We start from the raw sequence: 21,902 nt of genomic DNA, 5'->3' as shown, positions 1-21,902 counted from the left end.
TGATCTGCCAATGTAACAGTGAAAGGAGCAGGTCGGGTAGGCTTTAGACCTAAGGCCATCATAGTGAATTCGGGCATCAAATTGATTCCAGATCTACCATCCACGATGACGCCGGAAAGCTGGTGCCCAAGAATAGATACAGTGAGACGAGGACTTTTATAATCGGTGAGGGGAGAAGTTGGATAGGAAATCAAATAAGACTCTGAGGGCTGTACAGGGAGGTGCCCGCCACTAGGCCCAGCCCCCGGGTACAGAGACTGAATGACTGACAGGGTGTCACTTCTGAGTGTTGCGTCGAGCCTTAGCATGTCGTATAGTGACACCTGCTGAAAAGTATTTTTCAAGATGGCTTCTGCTGTGGGCTTGGCGCCTTCGAACTGGGCTCCCTTTGGGACCTTAATTCGTTCCAAGTCAGCCACTGCTTCCAAGAAGGCTCCATCAACGTCAGATAACAGGGAAGTTGGTTTGCTCTGAGCAATTGTGAAGGACTTGTCCTTTGGGTTAGGTAGACCAGATTGAGGAAGTGGGGACTGGCGAGGTGGACCTGTGGGCAGACTGAGACCAAGAGCTGCTCTTTGTGCCCGAGTAAGGACACCAGCAGGCTCCTCCACTTGCAGTGGCTCAACCACAAGAGCAGCAGGTGATGGTTGAGGCACGGTGTTCACAGTAATCAAATTTATCTTCGGGAAGGTGAATTCGGGCTGGTTCTGAGTCGAGGCTGAAGACGTGGATGCCCTTTGCTTGGGACAATCCTTACTGTAGTGATCCTTCAAATCAGGGCAATGACGACAAGGAGGGGACCCCTCGGGTAAAGGGCACTTGCTCTGATAATGCCCATATTCTCCGCATCTATAGCAGAGTATGGGCCGATTGGAAGGACGAAACGGGGGACGAGGTGGTTGCTGCATGGAGTTGGAGGCTGAGGTGTAGAAACTTTGGGGAACTGAGGGGGTACTGGCATGATAAAAGCTGTGGGGTGCAAAGTTGTTGTGCATACGTTGCTGCATAGGGGGTGTTGTCAGCAAAGGAGGCAACGGGTTTTGATGGCCGTAGGGTGAGACCATGTTGGATGCAGGTGCTAGCCCTTGTTGGAGAGAAGGACCAAGACTTTGCTGTATATGTCACAATCCCTTGAGGTAGTAACAATCCTTGTCCTCATGTCCAGATTTTTCACAGAAGTGGTAGTAAACCCGAAGGGGGCATTCCTGTGGAGGGTGTCCTGGACAGCGGCATGAGCTACACCAAACCGTAGCCTTAGTCTCTTGCTGACACTTGAGCTCTTCTAGCTCATGCTTAATCTGTTCCAATGCCTCATGATTTGGAGGCTTCTCTTGTCTAAGAGAGAAGGACCTCTCCTCTTGAAGAGCTCGCTGTAACTTTAGGGCTTCCAGTTCCCTGCGTAAAGAAGTTAAAGGATCAGCAGGACTACCTTCCGAGAACACAGAGGGAGTATCTATGTGAGGAGAGTTGTTGAACAGCTTCCTAGCCCCCTCTATCCTAGTAGCAGCTGCGATGAACTCCTCGAGAGTGGCGTCGGGTCTGAGACTCTCTCGGAGTTTTTGCTGAGAAGTTTTGGGAAGCGCCTTCTCCACCCACTTTTTAACCATGAATTCACCGGGTGGTTGGGGGAGCTTGGCCACCAACGACTTAGTTTTAGTCATAAGCTCTGCAAAAGTCTCCTTAGGCTTGAGCACCATGTTGGCCAACTCATCCAACACCTTCTCCTGGTAGTCACCCGGCCTAAAAGCTGCACAGAACTGCTATCTTAAGGTTGCCCAAGTTGCAAAATGGTTCTCTGCAAATTGACTGTACCATTTATCTGCTAGGCCATCTAGGGTGGATGGAAATAGTACCAAATAAGCATCTTCTCTGTTCAGACCACGTCCCCTACAGAGAGATACAAATCTTCTTGCATGGTTGTCAGCATCTTCTGAAGAAAGCCCTTTGAAGGTAGGGAACTTGATGTTTACCTTGGCCAAAACACTAGCTAGTGGCTCCATGATTCCTTGCTGAGCCTGTTGCTCTATAGCTTGCTGTATCAGAATAGGAGAGAGCTTTACTGGAGAAGGTGATCGCGAAGATGGGGAACCTGATGAAGGAATGGGTGATGTGGTATGTGGAGGTATAGGTGATGAGGTTGAAGGATTTCTACAAGGTGTCAAAGGTCGTCTTCTGTGATAGTACTTCAAAGGGCTCAGTAGTGCGCTTTGACGCTCGACTGACCTCCTTGTATGTGTCATGCAATGACCACCAGTCCAACCAAGCTTGGGGCAAGAAAACTTGTGACAGGTCTAGACTCCACTAGACCAGACCAGGTAAGTGATTAGACCCGGCTGGACCAAGGACGAGACTAGGGACGAGGAGGACTAGACTAGGGTCGAGGAGGTCTAGACCAGGGACGAGGACAGGTTGGACCAGGGCGAGAGAGGACTAGACCAGTTGGACCAAGCGAGAGGGGACTAGACCAATTGGACTAGGCAAGAGGAGAACAGTGCAAGGCAAGCTTGGCGAAGGTAGGCGAAGCTAGATAAACCTAAGTAGCTTCAAGATTTGCACCTCACAGAGTGAGATTTCAGTTGAGGTCCCACTGTGATCGCCAAAATGAGAGCACTTGTAGCGCGGATAATGTGTCGTGCTCTCCACAGTGTGGGTGCCGCTCAGTGCAATGTGCGAGACAATCTCACTCAAACAAATGGAAACTCACTCAAACAGAATGAAACACAGAAACAATCGATAACAACAGAACAACGGAACACAACAGTGGACCAGAATATGTGGACTCGACTATCTCAAAGAACCATGTACAGACTCTGGCGTGGCAGCACACTCAGCTCCAGCCCAGGACCCACAGGTACAAATGGGGTGTCGAGACTCAGATGTGCAGGGATGGTGATACTGTGCTCTGTGTAAGACTCTGTGTAAGACTCGCTACCAAGACGACGACTACTAGACCAACCATAAAAGATAATGATAATGACCAACGGCTACTACTCATAGATACAATCATAAAGAGCCACCAACGGCCCATAAATGTCAGCCAGCTAAGTGTGACCTGGCCACATGTCCACTAGGCCACCACCCGTATCCCTGCCACGTGTCACTGCCCAAGAGTGTCCGTCCAGTGTGAACAGACCAGACCAACTGTACTAACTGTAACTGTGTCCTGTGAAAGTGACACTGTAGCCTGCTACAGGTAGAGCTTTCAACACTTGGTCTACAGTCTCTTTGAGCGCGCCCCCCCCCCCCCCCCCCCCCCCCCCCCTTCCCTCCTGCCGGGTTACTTCCTGATTGATAATTATGATAGTGCTGGTGGTATGGCTTGTGTTGGAGCTCGAGCCCTTTGGGGATTTCCAAATGTGAATAAGTGTAATAATTGTTTAACTCCAAGATTTGATTTTATCTTGACTCCGTAGTCCAAGTTGTTGTAAGAAGAGTTTATTCTGGTCATACTTTTGGTGTGTTTGCCTTGTCATCAGGGTTGTCGAACCTACGCAAACATTGATGCATGGAAGTGGAAGCTGAGTGTTCTTCTCCGTAACCCAATAGAACGAGAAATAGTCACTCGTGATAAGCGAGACAAAAGGGATTATCCATGCCTTGCTGCCCTTGCTCAGAGAATGGGCATTTACAGGTACCGATGCACTCTACTTAATTTTTAACAGCAACAGCCTTCCTATACCTACTTGCCACTTGGTTATTGATTATGCCTTTTCTAAAATTTTTAAGTGAATAATGGTTTGTTTTATCTAGTTTTGTTGAGTAGCAAATAAAGTGATTTTCTTTTTTTGGTTTTCTTGTCCGTTGCTTTTTTGTGAGTGTTTTATCCCCTCTTATAATTCGTGAGTTCAGACTATTCTGAACTTATGAAAGTATATGCTTATTGCGTTTTGTAGTGCTACTTGTTGGATCTGCCAGTAGCGTGTTTTTGTCTTTATGTTGTATGTGCTTGCTTTATTTTGACTCATGTTTTTTGTTCTTTAGGTTACACGCATTTGCTTTACTTTCGACTCGTGAAATGTATCTTTTATGTATCATTTACGCTATGCTCTCATAACTGATTACCCGCTTTTTCAATCTTCAGCACCTATAGGTTTGTGCATGTTGTATATGAGCTATTTCATGGAGATGGTTGACTAAAAGCGGTCGCTGTTTATGATGCTATGTTCAGCCAGGTATATGGGAAAGTTATGGTGTTCAGCAAAATTCCTCTTCCAAATTACAGGCCAGATATGGACGACAAACGTCCCACAAGAAAGGTTACTTTTGAAGCTGAGGCTAACCCATACTCTTTGGCTACATAAGCAGCCTCGGTTCTATCTCCCTCCCCTTGTTCTTTTATGTAGGTCTCTATACCGCTATCAGTTCAACAGGCTGTGCAGAAAACACTTGAAGAACACCTGGAACGCAAAGAGGTCTTTGGATCAAAAATTTTGATGGATAATCTCATTTCTGCATGGGGTGGAGAGAAGCTTCCTGCTTTAGAGCCACCTTCACTTGTTGAGGATTTTTCAGTGCAGAGCCCACTACTAGATAATGTGCTGCTGCTGAAAAGAAACATGCATCTTCGTGATAGACAGCAAACATGGCAGGTGTAAAACTTTTTCAAAGATGTACGTATAATGAAGACATAGCACACACATCTGCTGGTTATTTTGTACATACTTACTGAGTCTCAATGCAGGAGTCTTCAGAAGGGAAAGAAATGTTGGCCTTTCGCGAAAAGCTTCCAGCATACAAAGAAAGGGATTCATTTCTTCTGGCTGTAAAAAGGCACCAGGTATATTTGTGAGTGGCCATTCATTTCCAGCTCGAGAATTTACAGCAGAAGTTAAAACAGCTGCTGCAGGTGTTGGTGGTCTCAGGAGAAACTGGCTGTGGAAAGACGACACAATTACCACAGTACATATTAGAGTCTGAGATTCAAGCTGGTCAAGGAGGCTCCTGCAACATTATTTGTACTCAGCCTCGACGCATTTCAGCAATTTCTGTTGCAGAAAGAGTTGCTGTAGAAAGGGGCGAGCAGCTAGGGGAATCTGTAATTGCTCTTAACTATGTGTAGCAAAACGTTCATTCTTTGTTGTTACTGTTTGCAACTTATTTCTTTCTGCATTGTGAAGGTTGGTTATAAAGTTCGGTTAGAAGGGATGCGAGGAATGTCAACCCGTTTGCTATTTTGCACGACGGGTATTTTATTGCGAAAGCTTATGGCTGATCCAGATCTGAAGGGTGTGAGTCATGTGATAGTAGATGAGATTCATGAACGAGGGATGAATGAAGGTATGGGATTGTCTTCCTATCTTTCAGCAGCACATATATTAAAATCTCATCAATTCAAGCAACCCGTTGCTTTCTTATTGTTTGTTTGTAAGATAGAAGAACTGCTGTGTAAATCAAGATGTTCTGAGAATCCCCAAGGCTAGCAAGACCTATTCTTTTTAGTAAAACAGCACAAAGCGGCACCTTGATTAAAAGCTCCAATGATAGTAACCCATTTTGAACCACCTTACTTTTGAGGAGAGGTTACAACATTGTTTTAACTGGCTCTACTTTTGCATGGGTAAATCAGTCCAGCTCTAGAAGGAGAATCATTTTTTTAGTTGAAATAAGTGTGCAATTGGCTGTTAATAAGGTGCTGCTTTAAGAGGGGGTTGGTCATCCAAGTGGACGACGCTTCTATCTTTATGTGACTGAAAAGCTCTACACAAGTGTTTGATGAAGCCAATTGCTTTGGTTGAGTGGCGAGCCACCCGTGTTAGTGTTTCACAATGGGGCTGATTTTCTTATTACATCTCTGGGGCGTAGTTTTTCTGTTTAAGGTTTACAAATTAGAGATGCCTCTTGCTTAAGTTTCATGCATGTGGCTCGAAACCCTAGCACCCATTTCAATATTTCTTTATATTGCTGTAACACAATACAAACCGGTACTCTGTCCTCTACACTCCCACGCGGTGACGTGCCAGAGACCGAGCCCATGGCACATAATTAAAGGCCTTGGGCCTATCCAAAAGCAGTACACGAAAAACATCAAGTTCTAAAAGCATCGGGCCTCCAAAAGCAAGTAGCATAAAATTAGAGAATTTGTATAGTCTGCACGTCATCAGTTAGCAGCGTAAAACGTGGAAGTCCGTACAGGCTGCCACGTGGCATTGTCAGCGCAAATCGCGGACGTCCGTACAACTGCCATGTTATCATCTTTTATGCAAAAATCCTTCCTCTGTGTGTGTGTGTGCTTGGTCTTGCTTTATTTTATTGTTTTTATGTCTCTAGGCACTTGAGCCCCCATCGGACGGGGTCCCATAAGTTGGTGGGAACCTTTTTTAAAAATTAGGCCGCTCGGCAAGACTTTGTAAGTTGGCAAAACTGTTGTTGCTTTTGCTTCTTCTCTCAAGATTTAGGCCCCTCGGTCGGGATGTGCAGGTTGGCTCCGTTCTTCAGTGGTTTGACATGCTAGCAGTTTGTGATATCTAATCAAGCTTGCTCACACGAGTTGGTGATTGAGATACATTTCGCACGCGTAGAAGGTAGAGTTTTATTGACGTCAACATGCTTTGTCGGTATCTGAAAACTCTGTCTTCCTAAAGCTAACTCTGTCAAAAAACGGAAGGGTTAATTGTGCCTTGCGGAAGAGACCTGCACTTGCTGGGAGATGAAGAGGAGTCTGACAACAATAGCCATGGTGTTACGGACATGACTTTCAGTGCCCCTAGTGAGAAATGTTACAGGGATCTGCACATGAGGATTCAGATTTGGATTCGGGAATAGGCAACTCCTAGCTAACAAAGAAGCTACCAAAGGCAAGTAAAAGAGAAATTCTTTGTTATTGTCCAATGAGATTAGCAGGCATGTAAAAACCAAAAGCCACATGCAGTTATCACTCAATTTTCGCTTGCAGCCCCCTCGTCCATATCTTCGTGATATCCTATCAGGGATCAACTGTAGAAACTGGGTTTAGAAGGTTAGGATGATGTTGCCTTACCCAATGATGTACTGGTAGGTATGGTACATGAGCTTCTGAATGTATTTTCAAAGGTACGAGGCCACACACTTACTGCAACATTGCTCATGCTATGGGAATGACAAGCTTCCCGCTGTTGAATGTAACAAACTTGGACACCCCAAGTCAAGATTCTACCGCGACACAACAGAGATTCACTTCAAAATAGTTCACAAAAATGACATGGCCCGGCGTAGTTCCGTGCCCAGAGGTATTGGCCCCAAAGACTGACGCCCCTTTCGGTATTTCTTTTTATATTAATGTGTGTTCAAAGTACAAAGAGGGCCCGTGGGTCTTACTTTCAGACTCTACGTCCGGATGCTCTGAGAAGTGAGCCCCTAAGGCCACTTATGAAGGTTACATAGGGTTGCTAAAAGAAGAGCCCCCAAAAGCTTCAAACTCCAAAAGAAATAAGTTTCTGAAAGCAACTGGGCGTCCAAAATTGCAAAAAGCTGTCATCGTAATTTCCGGCTAGTCCGTACGGCTGTCAACGCCATTTGGGGAGATCCGTATGCCAACCACGTCAGCAGCCGCTTTGCATTATTTTCTTGTGTCCCCGGGGTCCCTCGTCACTTGGCCATAAGTTGAACAACTTATAGGGTTGCCACGTCACCAGTTTGTGACATACCCCCCTCTTGAAAGAATTGTAATCGCCCTCGATTGCGCTTGCAAAAACAGACAGAGGACATAAATTGCCTTAGTAGACACTGACTGGTAGTACCGACGCACTAGACATGACACATCTACCACTTGTACAAATCGACAGTCACATCACCGGACATCACTTGACATCATAGGACATCACATGACAAATCACATTCAAATTCATTCCAAATCTTAGACCATGATTAATCGACAACGTATTTAGTAGATCCTGTCGGGACCTCACAAATACCCGATTAACTAATCCTTATTGCAATCATGTCTATAGAGATTTATGAGACCGAAATACTGCAATCATTTCGTCTTTCAGTTCCTGCACTCAAACAAGTGAGTCAAGGACAAATCAATCAGTTTCATTTTCGGGAATTCTAGTTCATAAAGTCATATAGCAAAATACTGTCAGCCCAGTAGTATCCCTGAAACCCAAAGGGACATCAGTGACTCTATATCAGAATCGAGGTAATCCATTGACAAAGAAGCGGAGTGACTCCCTTCTCGTGCAAGCCCGCTGCACTAGATTCACCCATGCTGAAATCGGGGTTTTATCGGAGTAGACTATGCTAAACCGAATGCTTCAAGGTAAAGTTCCCGAATCAGAGGAGTATCTGCTAGGTCCTCCTCCTCCATCCACTTTGCATCCAATGCAAGATAGTTCTTGAATTTGACCAAGAACCGCCTAATTGCTTTACCTTTAATCTTTCTATCCTTGTGTGCCAATATCTGTTCTGGAACAAGTATCTCCTTCCTCGCTTTCCTCCACTTCGGGTTGCTCATGTGGCTCCCCATCATCACGCACATCGCCTTTAAAAGGCTTCAAGAGACTCACATGAAAAGCATTGTGAATCTTCCAAATATCGGGCAGCTTTAATCTAAAGGAGACATCATTTATCTTTTCTTTTATCTGGAAAGGGCCATAGTATCTCATGCTAAGCTTTGGAAAAAGCCGCTCCTTTCCCTTTTTCTTTCTTAGGCGTGCCTTCTCAAAACGTAAGAGCACCCAATCGTCTTCCTTTAATTTCAAATCGTGACGGTGTCGATCTGCTACCTTCATGTGTCTTTCGTGAGATTTTGCTAAAGCCTGTCGGACCTTGGCAAAAGCAGTGTCCAAGTCCCTCATGTACCGGTCGGCTTTAAAAAATCTTATCTTTTGTGCTAAGAAAGGGTGGAACCTTCGTAGCACCTTCAATGATCTCAAATGGTGCCCTCCCCGTCGAAGAGTGGATCTTGTTATTGTAGGCAAATTCCACCGAGGGTAATTTTTTTTCCCATTGAGTCTTCTGATCAGAAATGTAAGACTTCAATAAATCCAGTACGACCGAATTTGCAATCTCAGATTGCCCATCTGTCTGTAGGTGGAAAGATGACTAGAGCTGCAATCGTGTGCCAATGTTCTCCCAAATAGCCTTCCAAAACAAACTCGTGAATCGGGGATCTCTGTCAGAGACTATTGTCTCTGGCATGCCATGTAAATTGAAAATCTGTGAAATGAACAATCTTGCTAAATGATCCGGCTTGACTGTTTTATTCACTGGAACAAAGTGAGCTTGCTTGCTAAATCTGTCGATGCCAATCCAAATGCCATCATGCCCACTCTGTGTCTTCGGGAGATCAAAAATGAAATCCATAGCAATACTTTCCCAGGGGCGGTTGGAAATGGGTAAAGGCTGTAACAATCCTTGCGCTTTATGCCTGTCAAACTTAACCTTCTGGCATACCAAGCAACTGCGTACAAAGTCGTTCACATCTTTCTTGAGTCTCGGCCAAAAGAAGTAACACTCCAGACCTTTCAAGGTGGTGTCAATGCCGCGGTGATCCGCAAAAGGTGGATAATGGCATTCAGTTAGAACCTTTTCCCTCAACGGCTGTGTAACGCACAACATCGTTTTCTTCATCAAGTAGCCATCCCGTCCCGCTACTACCTCCCCATTCTATATTTGAGTGAATACATCAAAAAAATCTGGATCTGTGGCGTGCTGTTGACCACGTCCTCGAAGCTTCTATGATGAATGGCGGAAATAGCCAAGACTAACAGCTTCTGAGACAAAGCATCTGCCACCAAGTTCTTTTGTCCCTGTACATGGACAATCTGGGAGTGAAACTGTGACAAGATGTTAGCCCACCGCATCTGCTTTTCCGAAAGCTGCTTCTGTGACAAGAAGTAGCGTAAACTCTAATGATTAGTGAAGACCGTAAAATCGGCTTGGAGTAGGTAATTTCGCCATTGAGTAAGAGCATGGATAACCACCAAAAGCTCTTTCTCATAAATGTGTGCAGTCAATTCCGGCCTTGAAAACAATCGGCTCTCATAGGCAATGACATGGCCTTCTTGCATTAAGACCGCACCCAGACTACAACCACAAGCATCACAATACACTTTGAATGACTTTTGCAAATCTGACAAAGTCAATACTGGTCCCGTAGTCAATTTCTCTTTCAAAGTTTGAAAGGCAGTCACCTCTGCGAGTCCGCACGAGAAAGGGACTGCTTTCTGTGTCAGAATGTGCAAAGGGGAAGCGACCTGTGCAAACTTTCGAATGAACCGCCGGTAGTAAGAACATAAGCCCAAGAAGCTTCTAGCTTCATGAACATTCTTCAAATCGGGCCAATCACGTATAGTGTCAATCTTGGCCGGGTCCATCTGTACTCCTCGTGTTGAGACGATGTGTCCCAAAAAGTGTATCTCCGGCAATAAAAATTCACTCTTCTTGGCATTGATAACTAACTTGTTATCTCGCAATGCCCTAAAGACCTGTTGGTGTCTATGTTCTGCCTCATCCTTGGAGAAGACCATAATGTCATAAAAAAAAGTGCTGACAAAAGATCTGTACTCTCTGAAATCCTATCCATCATTCGGTTGAAAGTCGTTGGAGCATTGGTAAGGCCAAAAGGCATGACCAAAAATTAATATAGACCGAAGCTCGTCCGAAAGGTTGTCTTGTAGACATCTCTAGGCGCAATTCTGATATGATGATATCCGCTTTTCAAATTAATCCTGCTGAAACAGGAGGATTCATGTAGTCGGTCAAGATCATCATCGATTCTCGGAATCGAAAATCTGTTCTTGATGGTGATTTTATTGAGAGCTCTGTAATCAATGCACGTTCTCCAAGATCCGTCTTTCTTTAAAACCAACATCGGAGAGCAGTAGGGTGAAGTACTCGGTTGGATAAGACCCTTTTCCAAGAAGTCTTTCACTTGGTTCATAATCTCTCCATTCTGGGCTCGGCTAACACGATAAGGTGGCCGGTTCGGTGGTGTGCTTCCAGGTATCAGATCAATAGTGTGATCCTCAGGACGAGATAGTGGCAACTCGCCTGGCAAGCCCTCAGAAAAGCAATCGGCATGCGTATGGAGAAAATCTTGGCGTTCTTTATCAAGTTCAGACATGTTCGTTGTGTGTTTATCATTTAACTCTTTCAAATAGATCGAGTAAACAAACAGACTGCATTTTATTAATTTGGAAACGGCCGAAGTCGTTACAATAGGGACAGACTTGCCCTTCAGTTTTATATCAAGGGACTCGTAGGAGGACGACACAACCTTCCAAGGACATTATGTAAAAGTCCTCGTGTCCCAAATACCCCTGACAATGCAATCGAAATTTGCCACTGACAGGTGTAATGGCTATGCTCCGTATCGGTGCCACTAGAATTGCCTCTGTTGGTTGTCCCATCTGATCGGGTGTAATCTCGAGCCGCGCCGCCAATTCAGGAGAAATGAAGTTGGCCTTGGCTCCTCCATCAAGAAAATCAGGGCTTCTTGATCTTTCACTTTGCCCCAAGCAAAGCTATATACTTTCATCAATCATGCTTGGATCAGTACCCATGCAATCTGGAACCAGTCCTGCTTTCATCCTGCCTTTTTTGCCACGTTCCTCAGCTGTTCTCGAACTCTCTGGCCTGTCTTGATGTTGTTCTTGCTGTGCCTTTTTGGGGCACTTCACGGAAACGTGCCCATGTTCCCCGCATCCAAAACACTTCCCTTCTTTGATGTAACTGGCCCTCTCCCGAAGAGTGAGCCGGGGTCCTTGTCTTCCTTTTCTTGGAAACTCTTTTTCTTTCTACTTTCATTGTGAGAGGTTTGTTGGGTTCTTTGAGTCAAGATCTCATCAGTGGGGTAGGTCAAATTTCCCAAATGTATCGCAAACCCCGTTTCGCATGACCAATCAATTCTTGAATAGAATTAGTCTCGGATCTCTGTAGGGAGTCCGCAACAAAACCGCTCAACCTGTTCCTTTAAAGAAACCTTCTTGAATGAAGAGGTTGGTAGAAAAGAGTTCCAAAATCTCTCGCAATAAGTGTCCAAAGAATATCCCTTGGTCATCCGAAGATGATTCCAAGCCGTTCGTACTCCCGAGTTAGGCTTTTGAATTTCAACCATTTAACTTGAGCTTTCTTCCTTAGAAGAAGAGTGGACCACCATGTTCGAGAATTTCCTCCGAAGAAAGATGTAGCCCTCCTAATCTTGGAGTGCTCTGAGTAATGCCCTCCAGAGAAGGCTATGCCAAACTGCTGAATGAAGCCCAAAGCCCTCGGAGCATCTCGGAACCCAGAAAAGGATTCAAATTTAATCGACTGTCCACCTTCTTTGCATTCTTTTACTTTCTTGCTTTTGTCTTCGATAAAGTCATATTGGTTGGCTTTGTAGAAATGCTTCTTCTTTGCATAAAACATGTGGTCATCGAAGTCCAAACCATCAGAGGATGACTCCTCTGTAGAACTGTCAGAAATTGGGTGATATCTGGGTTTCTTTGCTTTTTTCTTGCCCTTTCCGAAGCTTTGCTTTTTGCTTCGTTTTTTGCCTTTTCTGTCCTCCTCACTCAAGTCAGAAGAGCTAGAAGAAGTGTTGGAAGAAGAAGGAGAAAAAGAACTGGGTAGTCCTTCAATCGTACACGCTTCTTTTGCTTTCTACCCCAGAGAGTATTGGCCCCAAACCTTGACGCCCCTTTCAGTATTTCTTTATATTGCATCAACTCAGTACAAGCTTGTACTCCAAACTCTGCACCTTCTCAAGGAAGCGTGCCAGAGAATGAGCCCTAACCTCATATTTAAAGGCCCTTGGCCTAAAAAGCAATTACAGTGAAAAGCCTTCAAAACTCAAAAGCTTCTGGTCCAAAAGCAAAGCCAAAAGCTGCCTACGTAAATCATGGAAATCTGTACAGCTTGCCACGTGATCAGCCAGCGCAAAACGCAGAAATCTTCCCTTAGGGTTAGGGTTAGGGTTTCTGCAGTTTTAGGGTTTTTGGCAGCAGAATTAGGTTTTGCAGGTTTTAGGGTTAGGGTTTCCTGAATTAGGGTTTCAGCAGTTAGGGTTTCTGGCAGAAATTAGGGTTAGGGTTTTTGCTCTCGGGCAACCACGTCATCACTTTGTGACACTTCTTCTGTTACTTGTTCTTCTTAGGGTTTAGGCCCCTCGGCCGGTAGCTCCGTTCTTCAGTAGGTCGACACGTCAGCAATTTGTTACAGTCGCCTTCTTGTGCTTTTTCTCTTGCTTTTTGGATTTGTTGTTTGCGTCCAAAAGCTGACTAACCTGTGTCTGAACCACCTCTTGTAATTCTTGCTTTGTAAACATTCTCGGAGAAGGAGGTTTCTTGATTGCCGGTTTAATGGGTGGTTGTGTGGCCTTCTGCCACTGGGTGTGCACTTCTTCGATGGATTGCTGAAACAAAAATTTTGCAAATCCTTCGCAATTTTAATCATCTGCTTTTTGCACTCGTCAACATGTTGTCGACGTTCCATCTCTTGAAGTTCGTACTGAGTAGGCCGAGGTGGCCCGTACTCTTCCTCTGTTTGATCATTAAAATCTTCTTCGTGATCTCCTCTCGCATTAGCAGATGCAGAAGAAGTCGACTGATTCTGGTTGGAATCTATAAGTGTCACGAGAAAAGGATCGGATTTTCCGGTAGAAGAGAAATCGGCCGCGCTCTGATACCACTGTAACAAACTTGGACACCCCAAGTCAAGATTCTATCGCGACATAACAGAGATTCACTTCAAAACAGTTCACAAAGACGACACAGTACTACGAGCGTAGTATCGTGCCTAGAGGTATTGGCCCCAAAGACTGGCGCCCCTTTCGGTATTTCTTTTTATATTAATCTATGTTCAAATTACGAAGAGGGCCCGCGGGTCTCACTCTTAGACTCTGCGTCCAGATGCTATGAGAAGTGAGCCCCTAAGGCCACTTATAAAGGTTACATAGGGCTGCTAAAAGAAGAGCCCCCAAAAGCTTCAAACTCCAAAAGCAATAAGTTTCCAAAAGCACCGGGCGTCCAAAACTGCAAAAAGCTGTCAGTGTAGTTTCCGAGTCCGTACGGCTGTCAGCACGATTTGGGGAGATCCGTACAGTCAGCGTGATTTGCGAAAATCCGTATGCCAGCCACGTCAGCAGTCGCTTTGCATTATTTTCTTGTGTCCGCGGGGTCCCCTCGTCACTTGGCCATAAGTTGGGACAACTTATAGGGTTGCCACGTCACCAGTTTGTGACATGAAGCCGACTACACGTACATACTCTCAGCTCTCCAAGGAAGCTACAATCCAGCCATGCCAGGACTTGTTTCAGCCGATCACCCTTAATACCAAAGGAACAAAGCGCTTTTGGCAGTTTTTAAATACTGTTTTCTAGTTAGAGATACCAAAGAACAAAGAGGAAGATGTGATGTTCCCACTTTGTTTATGGGCTGAAAACAGAGAAAAACAGCAGCTTGTCGCGATGGAAACACGCTCCGTAGTCACTTCTTCGCGAGGGAAATCGCGCACTGGGTCCTGGCGACATCTTGTACACTTGAGGTAGCCATGGACATCACCGGCAACGTCTTCTTTGGGGCTGAAATCTGCAGCAGCATCTCCTCTTTGCCAAAATTGCTCTTTCCTTTGGGGGAGGGCGTGTGATGCTTTTATAGCTCTCTGGCCAAGCAAAGATAGCAGAGCATTGGCTGCTCGCGTAGAGTTCGCGGCCGTTTTTTTTTTTATAATAAACAATTTTTAATAATATATACTTTGCCTTTTTTACCAGAAAAAGAGAGAAAAATCACTGGTTGGTTTTTACTGCTCTATTTAATCATAGGCTGCCCACTTATTAAGTGGGCGGCCGGTCACCTTAAAAAATGGTCCGAATCTGCTCAAAAACTCAACAAAACCTTATAAGTTGAAAACAAAACTTTCACAACACTTCCCAGGCGTCCGTGGATGCAATCACATGCACAGTTGCAATGCAGACATAGACTTCCTCGAGGGAAGCATCTGCTTTGCTGAAAAGCAACCCGCTTTCTAAGAAAGCATCTGTTTTTTCCTCAAAGTTTTCTCTGAACCCATCTTCGTTCAAGTGCTTGCTTTTTCTTGTGCGAGAAAACCCTCTCACTTATAAATTTAATAATTCATTTACAATTATTTTTATGTCAGATAAAGCCAATTTAGCAACATCCCTCTCACTTATAAAACAGTTGTCCTCAACTACAGAGGTCCAACTGAATTGCCCAGGAAGAAAACTGGAAAAATTCAAAATCTTGCTCAATGGTGAGTTGAGCTGGCCTTTTCTCAAAAGAGAACTTAAAAATTAAATTAAACAAAAATTTAATGATCCAATACTTACCTTACCGGTTTATGTCGTTCCTCTAGTACCTCGAGGATATCCTTCACCAATCATCAAACTTACAAGCCATGTAAGAACTTGTCATTCGCGTCTTTCCAACAGATCGGAAGTTTCCTCATCCAAGAATCTGTCAACTCATTTCTACCTGCTAAATCCAAAGAAGAATAATCCTCCTAGAAATCAATCTAGGTATCTATCCTTGCGCATAATCCTTTGTTGTTAGTCATTTGAAACCTCTTGTGTCCTTCTACATAGGGAATGCCCACAGCCTCATCTCCTGACCCTCCTCCACTCCTCCCCAGACGCAGGGGACTGGACACGCGTCTACCGCGAGGCATTCTCTTGGTAGTGCTTTCGCTACGAGCCGTCTAGCTTGAGAGGGACAACCTTACTTGAGGCCGCCTTTTTGGGTGCAGACTTCTCCTTTTGTAGCAGTCCCTAGAGGTTTGACTAGCTTTGACATTCGCAGACGCTAGGACTTCTTCGACTACATCTTCACACGGTTCCTGGGTGACTCTTCTCCTGACCTGGAGGAGGCTTGCTTTTGAGTCCACGTCCTCTTTCTTGCAGCTAGAGGCATTGAGGCCTTGGACACAACGGTGGGTTTCTCCTTTCCGCTGTGCGGTAGGGATCCCACGGGCCACAGAGTGGACCCAGCACACAGTTCTTGACTGGCTCTTGATTCGGGCTACTGAGTTCTCACACCACACAGGGGACTTAGGGGTGACAGATTTGGTGCAGACAGTTTGGCCTATTGAGTCTTGCTAGATTCAGCGTTACGCCTTCGGATGCAGCGGGTTGCAGGCACATTGTGGTGCATTTGTTTGCTGACACTCAAAGCCCTCCTCATTATGTATTTGTACATGAGGATTCTTGGACAGAGGATGTAGCTCTTTGGGCTGCACGCTCGGCTTGGGCCTGGGCGGGATAGTCACTCCTTTCGCTCTTGTCTAGAGGTCGTTTGGATGCGGATTACTCCCCATCCAAACCGGCCTCAAAGATAGCGTGGTTGGCTGTTGTGGTAGCATTTGTTTTCTCTCACTGACTCCATGATGATCATCTCATGGATGTTGATATTTTTCAAGGATCAAGAAGAGCATGAGCACCATGTACGATTAGTGCTTGAAAAGCTTCGTGCATCAGGGTTATATGCAAAGTTGGAGAAGTGCTCTTTTCATCAATCTAAGGTGGAATTTCTTGGTTATGTAATTTTTGAAACGAGAATCTCCATGGATCCAAAGAAGGTTCAAACCATCCTTGATTGGGGGACACCCACCTCGGTAAGAGATGTTCAATGTTTCCTCGGATTTGCAAATTTTTATCGTATCTTTATACAGGGATACTCCAAGGTGGTTACAACACTCACAAGGTTGACAGGCCATAATAAGTTTGTTTGGGACTCAGCGGCCGTGAAAGCATTTTTGACTCTCAAGCAAGCTTTCACGACCGCACCCATTTCTAATTCACGCAGATCCTACAAAGCCTTTTATCCTAGAAACAAACGCTTCAGATTTTGCCCTTGGCGCTATTCTATCCCAAGTAGGAGAGGATGGTCGAGTACATCCGGTGGCTTTTCATTCCCGCAAGTTCTCAGCTGCAGAAATCAATTATGAAATCCATGACAAAGAGCTCTTAGCAATCATCAACTCCTTCGACACTTGGCGTCACCTACTTGAAGGAGCTCCTCATAAGATCACTGTCTATATAGATCACAAGAATGTGGAATACTTCATGACATCCCGCGTCTTGAATCGTCGCCAAGCCAGGTGGAGTGGTATCCTATCAAGGTTTGATTTTCTTATCTCTTATAGACTTGGCCGTCAACAAGCTAAGCCAGATGCCTTATCAAGAAGATCCTACCTTGCACCTAGAGAAGGCGACACAGCATTTGATCAACAAGAGACAGTGATTTTGAAACCTGAGCAGCTTAAGCTAACCGCCACCATGAGCCAAGCTCCTGAAGATTCTACTTTTCTTTCTAAGGTGAAGACGCAAATTTCCAAAGACCCACTTGCTCAGAATATTAGACAATAACTACACGGACAAGAGGTTAATGAGGACTTTCAAGAAATTGATGGACTAATTTACTAGAAGGGTCTTCTCTATTCTGCCAGGACCAACACGCTTGGAGGTACTTCAGCAACGGCATGATCTTCCATCAATAGGGCATTTTGGGGTTAATAAGACAATTGAGCTTTTCTCCCGTGACTTTTGGTGGCCTCAAATGTGGAAGCTTGTCAAGGAGTATGTAGGCACTTGTGACACTTGCAATAGATCAAAGGCCCCTCGTCATCTTCCTCATGGGTTACTCCATCCCTTGCCTATTCCAACCAAACCATGGTCATCCATCTCTATGGATTTCATTGTAGAGCTACCCTTGTTACAAGGATTTGACTCCATTTTAGTAGTCGTGGATCGGTTTACAAAAATGGCACACTTCATTCCAACAACTAAAACCATCACCAACGAAGGTACGGCCAAACTCTTTCTATAGCATATCTATCGTTATCACGGATTACCGGATGACATAGTTTCTGATCGAGGCCCACAATTCATCTCTAGCTTTTGGAAAAGCTTATTCAAGCTACTAGGAGTACAAATCAACCTCTCCTCAACCAACCACCCACAAAGTGATGTACAAACAAAGAGAGTAAATCAAGTTTTGGAACAGTATCTCCGCTGTGCTATCAATTATGGATAATTGGGTCGAGCTCCTACCGCTAGCAGAATTCTCCTATAATAACAGTTTTCATGCCTCCACCTGTCACACTCCATTCTTTGCTAATTATGGTCAACATCCCAAATAGGATCTCCATAGACACTATCAAGTCAAGAATCCAGCTGCTATTCATCTTAAACAACAATTATCTGCAATTCACAAAGAACTTACAATTCATATCAAAAAAGCGCAATCCAAGTATAAGGAAAGTGCAGATCTCCATCGCATGCAGCATCCAAAATACAACGAAGGGGATAAAGTGTGGCTCCTCCGACGTGATCTGTGCTCATCTCGTCCCTGTTAAAAGCTTGAATTATCGAAGGCTTGGCTCGTTTAAAATTATCCGTCAAGTCAATCCAGTCACCTATCGACTCCGATTGCCCTCATCCATGAAAATCCATCTGGTCTTTCATGTCTCAGTCCTAGAACCTTGTCACACATTTAAGATCCCAGGAAGAGTCCTACAACCACCTCCTCCGGTTGAGATTCAAGGACATGACGAATATGAGGTCGAGAAAGTCCTAGATTCTCGAGTTTCGCGTGGCAGGTTACAGTACTTGGTGCATTGGAAAGGCTATGATGCTAGGGAACGAACCTGGGAACCAGCACACAATCTACAGCATGCATCTCTCAAAGTCCAAGAGTTCCATCAACAACATCCATGGAAGCACAACTCAAGGAACACCACTGCTCCTCGTGGAACTTGTCGCTAGAGAAGAGGGTAATGTCATGGATGCTTGAGAGTTGGTCGTTGCCTGCATCATCGCCTATGTCATCGCCTACATCATCGCTGGAAGGCTCTAGAAGAATCTAGAAGGATCTAGAAGGTTCTAGAAGTTCTAAAAGTATCAAGGAGATTTTAGAAGTTTCTAGAAGCATGGAGAAGATTCTGGAAGAATCTAGAAGTTTCTGGAAAGCTCTAGAAAGTTGAAGAAGGATCTAGAAGGTTCTAGAAGAACTAGAAGGATCAAGAAGTTTCTAGAAGCTTTGAGAAGATTCCGGAAGAATCTAGAAGTTTCTGGAAAGCTCTAGAAAATTGAAGAAGGATCCAGAAGGTTCTAGAACAACTAGAAGGATCAAGAAGGTTCTAGAAGATTCTAACCTCCTCAAGAAGAACCTAGAAGTCCTAACCTCCTCAAGTAACCTTCCCAAGCACTAGTATAAATAGGGGTCTTGGGCCACAAGCCCCTCAGTCTTGCCAACACCAATTGTGAGTCTCATACGAGGAAATCCCTCTTCTAGTTCTCATGTTCAAGTCTTGTCCTTGCAATCAAGCCTTGTCTTGTACTCAAGTCATGTAATCCAAGTCTTGTATCTAGCTCTCTTAATAAAGTATTAAGTCTTGTAATCAATATTAAGCTTATCATCAAATCCAAGTTCTTATACATTGTGAGCGCCTCCTCTTGCTCTCTTCTAGCTCTATACGTGCTCATAACAAGTACATACCGCGCCACAGCATGGAGGATTCTCAGAGAGCCACGCCCCACCACCTCCCTGGAGGACCCCCAGATGTGGCATGATTATACCAAGCGCTTATACCAGATACCTGGGCAGCCACTGATCCCAACACCATCTGATCCTGGACCTACCACCTCGACTTTCTTCACATCTAGCATGGTGGAGAGGGCCATCCGACGCCTTTAGCATGCCGCTTAGCAGATCATACTGGACTACAGAGTGAGCACCAGATATATCCAGCAGACACTCTCTCCCCCTTGATAGCACATCTCTTCAACTGCACTCTGGTTGAGGGACTACTAGAGGAGTGGACTATGCACACCATCGTGCCTATTTACAAATCTGGCGACACCCTGGACCCAGGGAACTACAGGACTATCATGATTGGTCACACGTTGGCCAAATTGTATGGGGCAGTTCTTGAGGCAGAGCTTAGCACACATGTAGAGGCATTAGGGATACGCGCACCAGGACAGGCAGGCTTTTCGACGCACTTTCTTGACTATCGACCACATCCTGATCGATGGAGCGACAGCACGGAAGAGGAGACTCTACTGTTGCTTTGTGGATAGCACCTGTCTTCAACCGCGCTCTGGTTGAGGGACTACTAGAGGAGTGGAGTATGCACACCATCGTGCCTATCCACAAATCTGGCGACACCCTAGACCCAGGGAACTACAGGACTATCATGATTGGTTACACATTGGCCAAATTGTATGGGGCAGTTCTTGAGGCAGAGCTTAGCACACATGTAGAGGCATTAGGGATACGTGCACCAGGACAAGCAGGCTTTTCGACACACTTTCTTGACTATCGACCACATTTTTGTGCTTCCCTACGTGATCGATGGAGCGACAACACGGAAGAGGAGATGCTACTGTTGCTTTGTGGATTTCTGCAAGGCTTTTGACACTATCCCTAGAGAGAGCTCTTTCAATGCCTTTAGGAGCTACAGATACCATCTGAGATGATATGGGCCAATCATTCTTTATATGCACAAGTCTTTGGTAGAGTGCGATGCCCAGGTGGACTATCCGATTCCATTGCTAGCACCATTGGGGTGAAGCAAGGATGCCCCCTCTCCCCGGCTCTATTTGGTATCTGCATCGACGAGATATCAGATTACATTCTACGAGCAAGTGGAGCGGGATCAGACTTGGCAGGTATACCAGTCCATGTTATGCTCTATGCTGATGATATCATTCTAGTTTCTGAGACACAGGAGGGACTACGGAGCCACCTACGAGCCTTGGATGATTTCTGCACACATCGAGGGCTCACAGTGAAGCTTGGCAAGACCAAGGTTATGATCTTCCACACCTCCAAGACAGTTCGGAGTAGAGTTCGGAGCAGAGCAGTACTCACAGCAGCAGGCAGGCAAGTTGATGTGGTTGATTCATATGTATACCGGGGGGTGACTTTCACTGGCACCCCTGGCAGATTTGCCATGGCCTAGGCAGCCCGAGACCGGCTTACACGAGGATATGCAGCGTTAGCCACCTTGGAGCGCAGATGCCATTAGGCCCACTTCCAGGAGCTCCGCACCAAGGGGTGGCTTTTTGACACTCTTGTCACACTTGCCATGATGTATGCAGCCGCAGTATGGGCATCGGGGCTATCAGCATCTCTATGGTCACAGATAGAGCGCCCACAGATCATCACGATCTCTCGTTTGCTCCACAGCAAACTCTCAGTACCACATGACATCATCACAACAGAGCTAGCTACACCACCGATGCTAGTAGAGGCCCTCTTTCAGAGAGTTTGTTTCATCCAGCGCATGCGAGAGCTCCCACCAGACAGACTCACCTGCAGAGCTTTTGAGGCATCGATACAACTCCATTAGGAGGGGGACTCGAGGGCATGGTACTCACAGGTCATAGAGTGGTTTACATCCCATGGCTTGGACATCACGGATCTGCCTCCTTTTCAGTATGATCTTGACTCACTCACATACGCCTCTCACACATCGAGAGGAATCGAGCTCTCAGACAGGATCTCTGGCAGCTGTACATCAGGGAGACATGGATCACAACCAGAGAGTCTCTTCCCACGAAGAGACAGTACTTAAGAGACCACTTCCTGACCATTCTAGCAGATGGGTTCATCCAGAAACCGAGATACATGGATGTCTACATGCCACATAGAGCACGGGTCGCCCTTGGACAACTCAGAGCATCATCACACCAGCTAGAGATTGAGGCAGGGAGACTTGCACATGTCCCCAGAGCAGAGAGAAGATGCAGACTTTGCACATCAGAGGTTGAGAGCGAGGAGCATTATTATGCAGATGTAGAGCATATGAGGAGATTAGAGGCAGATATCCGACCTTGTTTGCAGATCAGCCCACTCCACATCAGATTTTTGAGTCCAGAGACCAGCGGCAATTCAGCCGCTTCCTCATAGAGGCACAACAGCATCAGGGCTCCCTTCCGAGGCAGCATCAGGTGTGAGAGACGAGCGCTAGACACAACTCAC

The 21,902-nt window shown here is 45.5% G+C and overlaps 1 protein-coding gene across 2 annotated transcripts in view; it reads left to right on the top strand.

Moving 5' to 3' along the window:
* Positions 1 to 21,902, top strand: part of LOC147440094 (DExH-box ATP-dependent RNA helicase DExH3-like) — a 226,516-nt gene that overhangs the window by 25,592 nt on the left and 179,022 nt on the right. For both annotated transcript variants that reach the window (XM_086483840.1, XM_086483839.1), the window contains exons 2-7: positions 3,477 to 3,631; positions 4,169 to 4,256; positions 4,344 to 4,589; positions 4,682 to 4,777; positions 4,847 to 5,035; positions 5,118 to 5,277. In XM_086483840.1, coding sequence (XP_086339966.1) covers positions 3,477 to 3,631; positions 4,169 to 4,256; positions 4,344 to 4,589; positions 4,682 to 4,777; positions 4,847 to 5,035; positions 5,118 to 5,277 — 934 coding nt within the window. The remainder of the gene's footprint in view (positions 1 to 3,476; positions 3,632 to 4,168; positions 4,257 to 4,343; positions 4,590 to 4,681; positions 4,778 to 4,846; positions 5,036 to 5,117; positions 5,278 to 21,902) is intronic.

This window comes from Adiantum capillus-veneris, chromosome 16, assembly GCF_014529385.1.
Source record: "Adiantum capillus-veneris isolate H3 chromosome 16, ASM1452938v2, whole genome shotgun sequence".
NCBI classification, from domain to species: domain Eukaryota; kingdom Viridiplantae; phylum Streptophyta; class Polypodiopsida; order Polypodiales; family Pteridaceae; genus Adiantum; species Adiantum capillus-veneris.
Note: the sequence above shows the minus strand (reverse complement) of the source record. Positions and strands in the feature narration are given on the sequence as shown.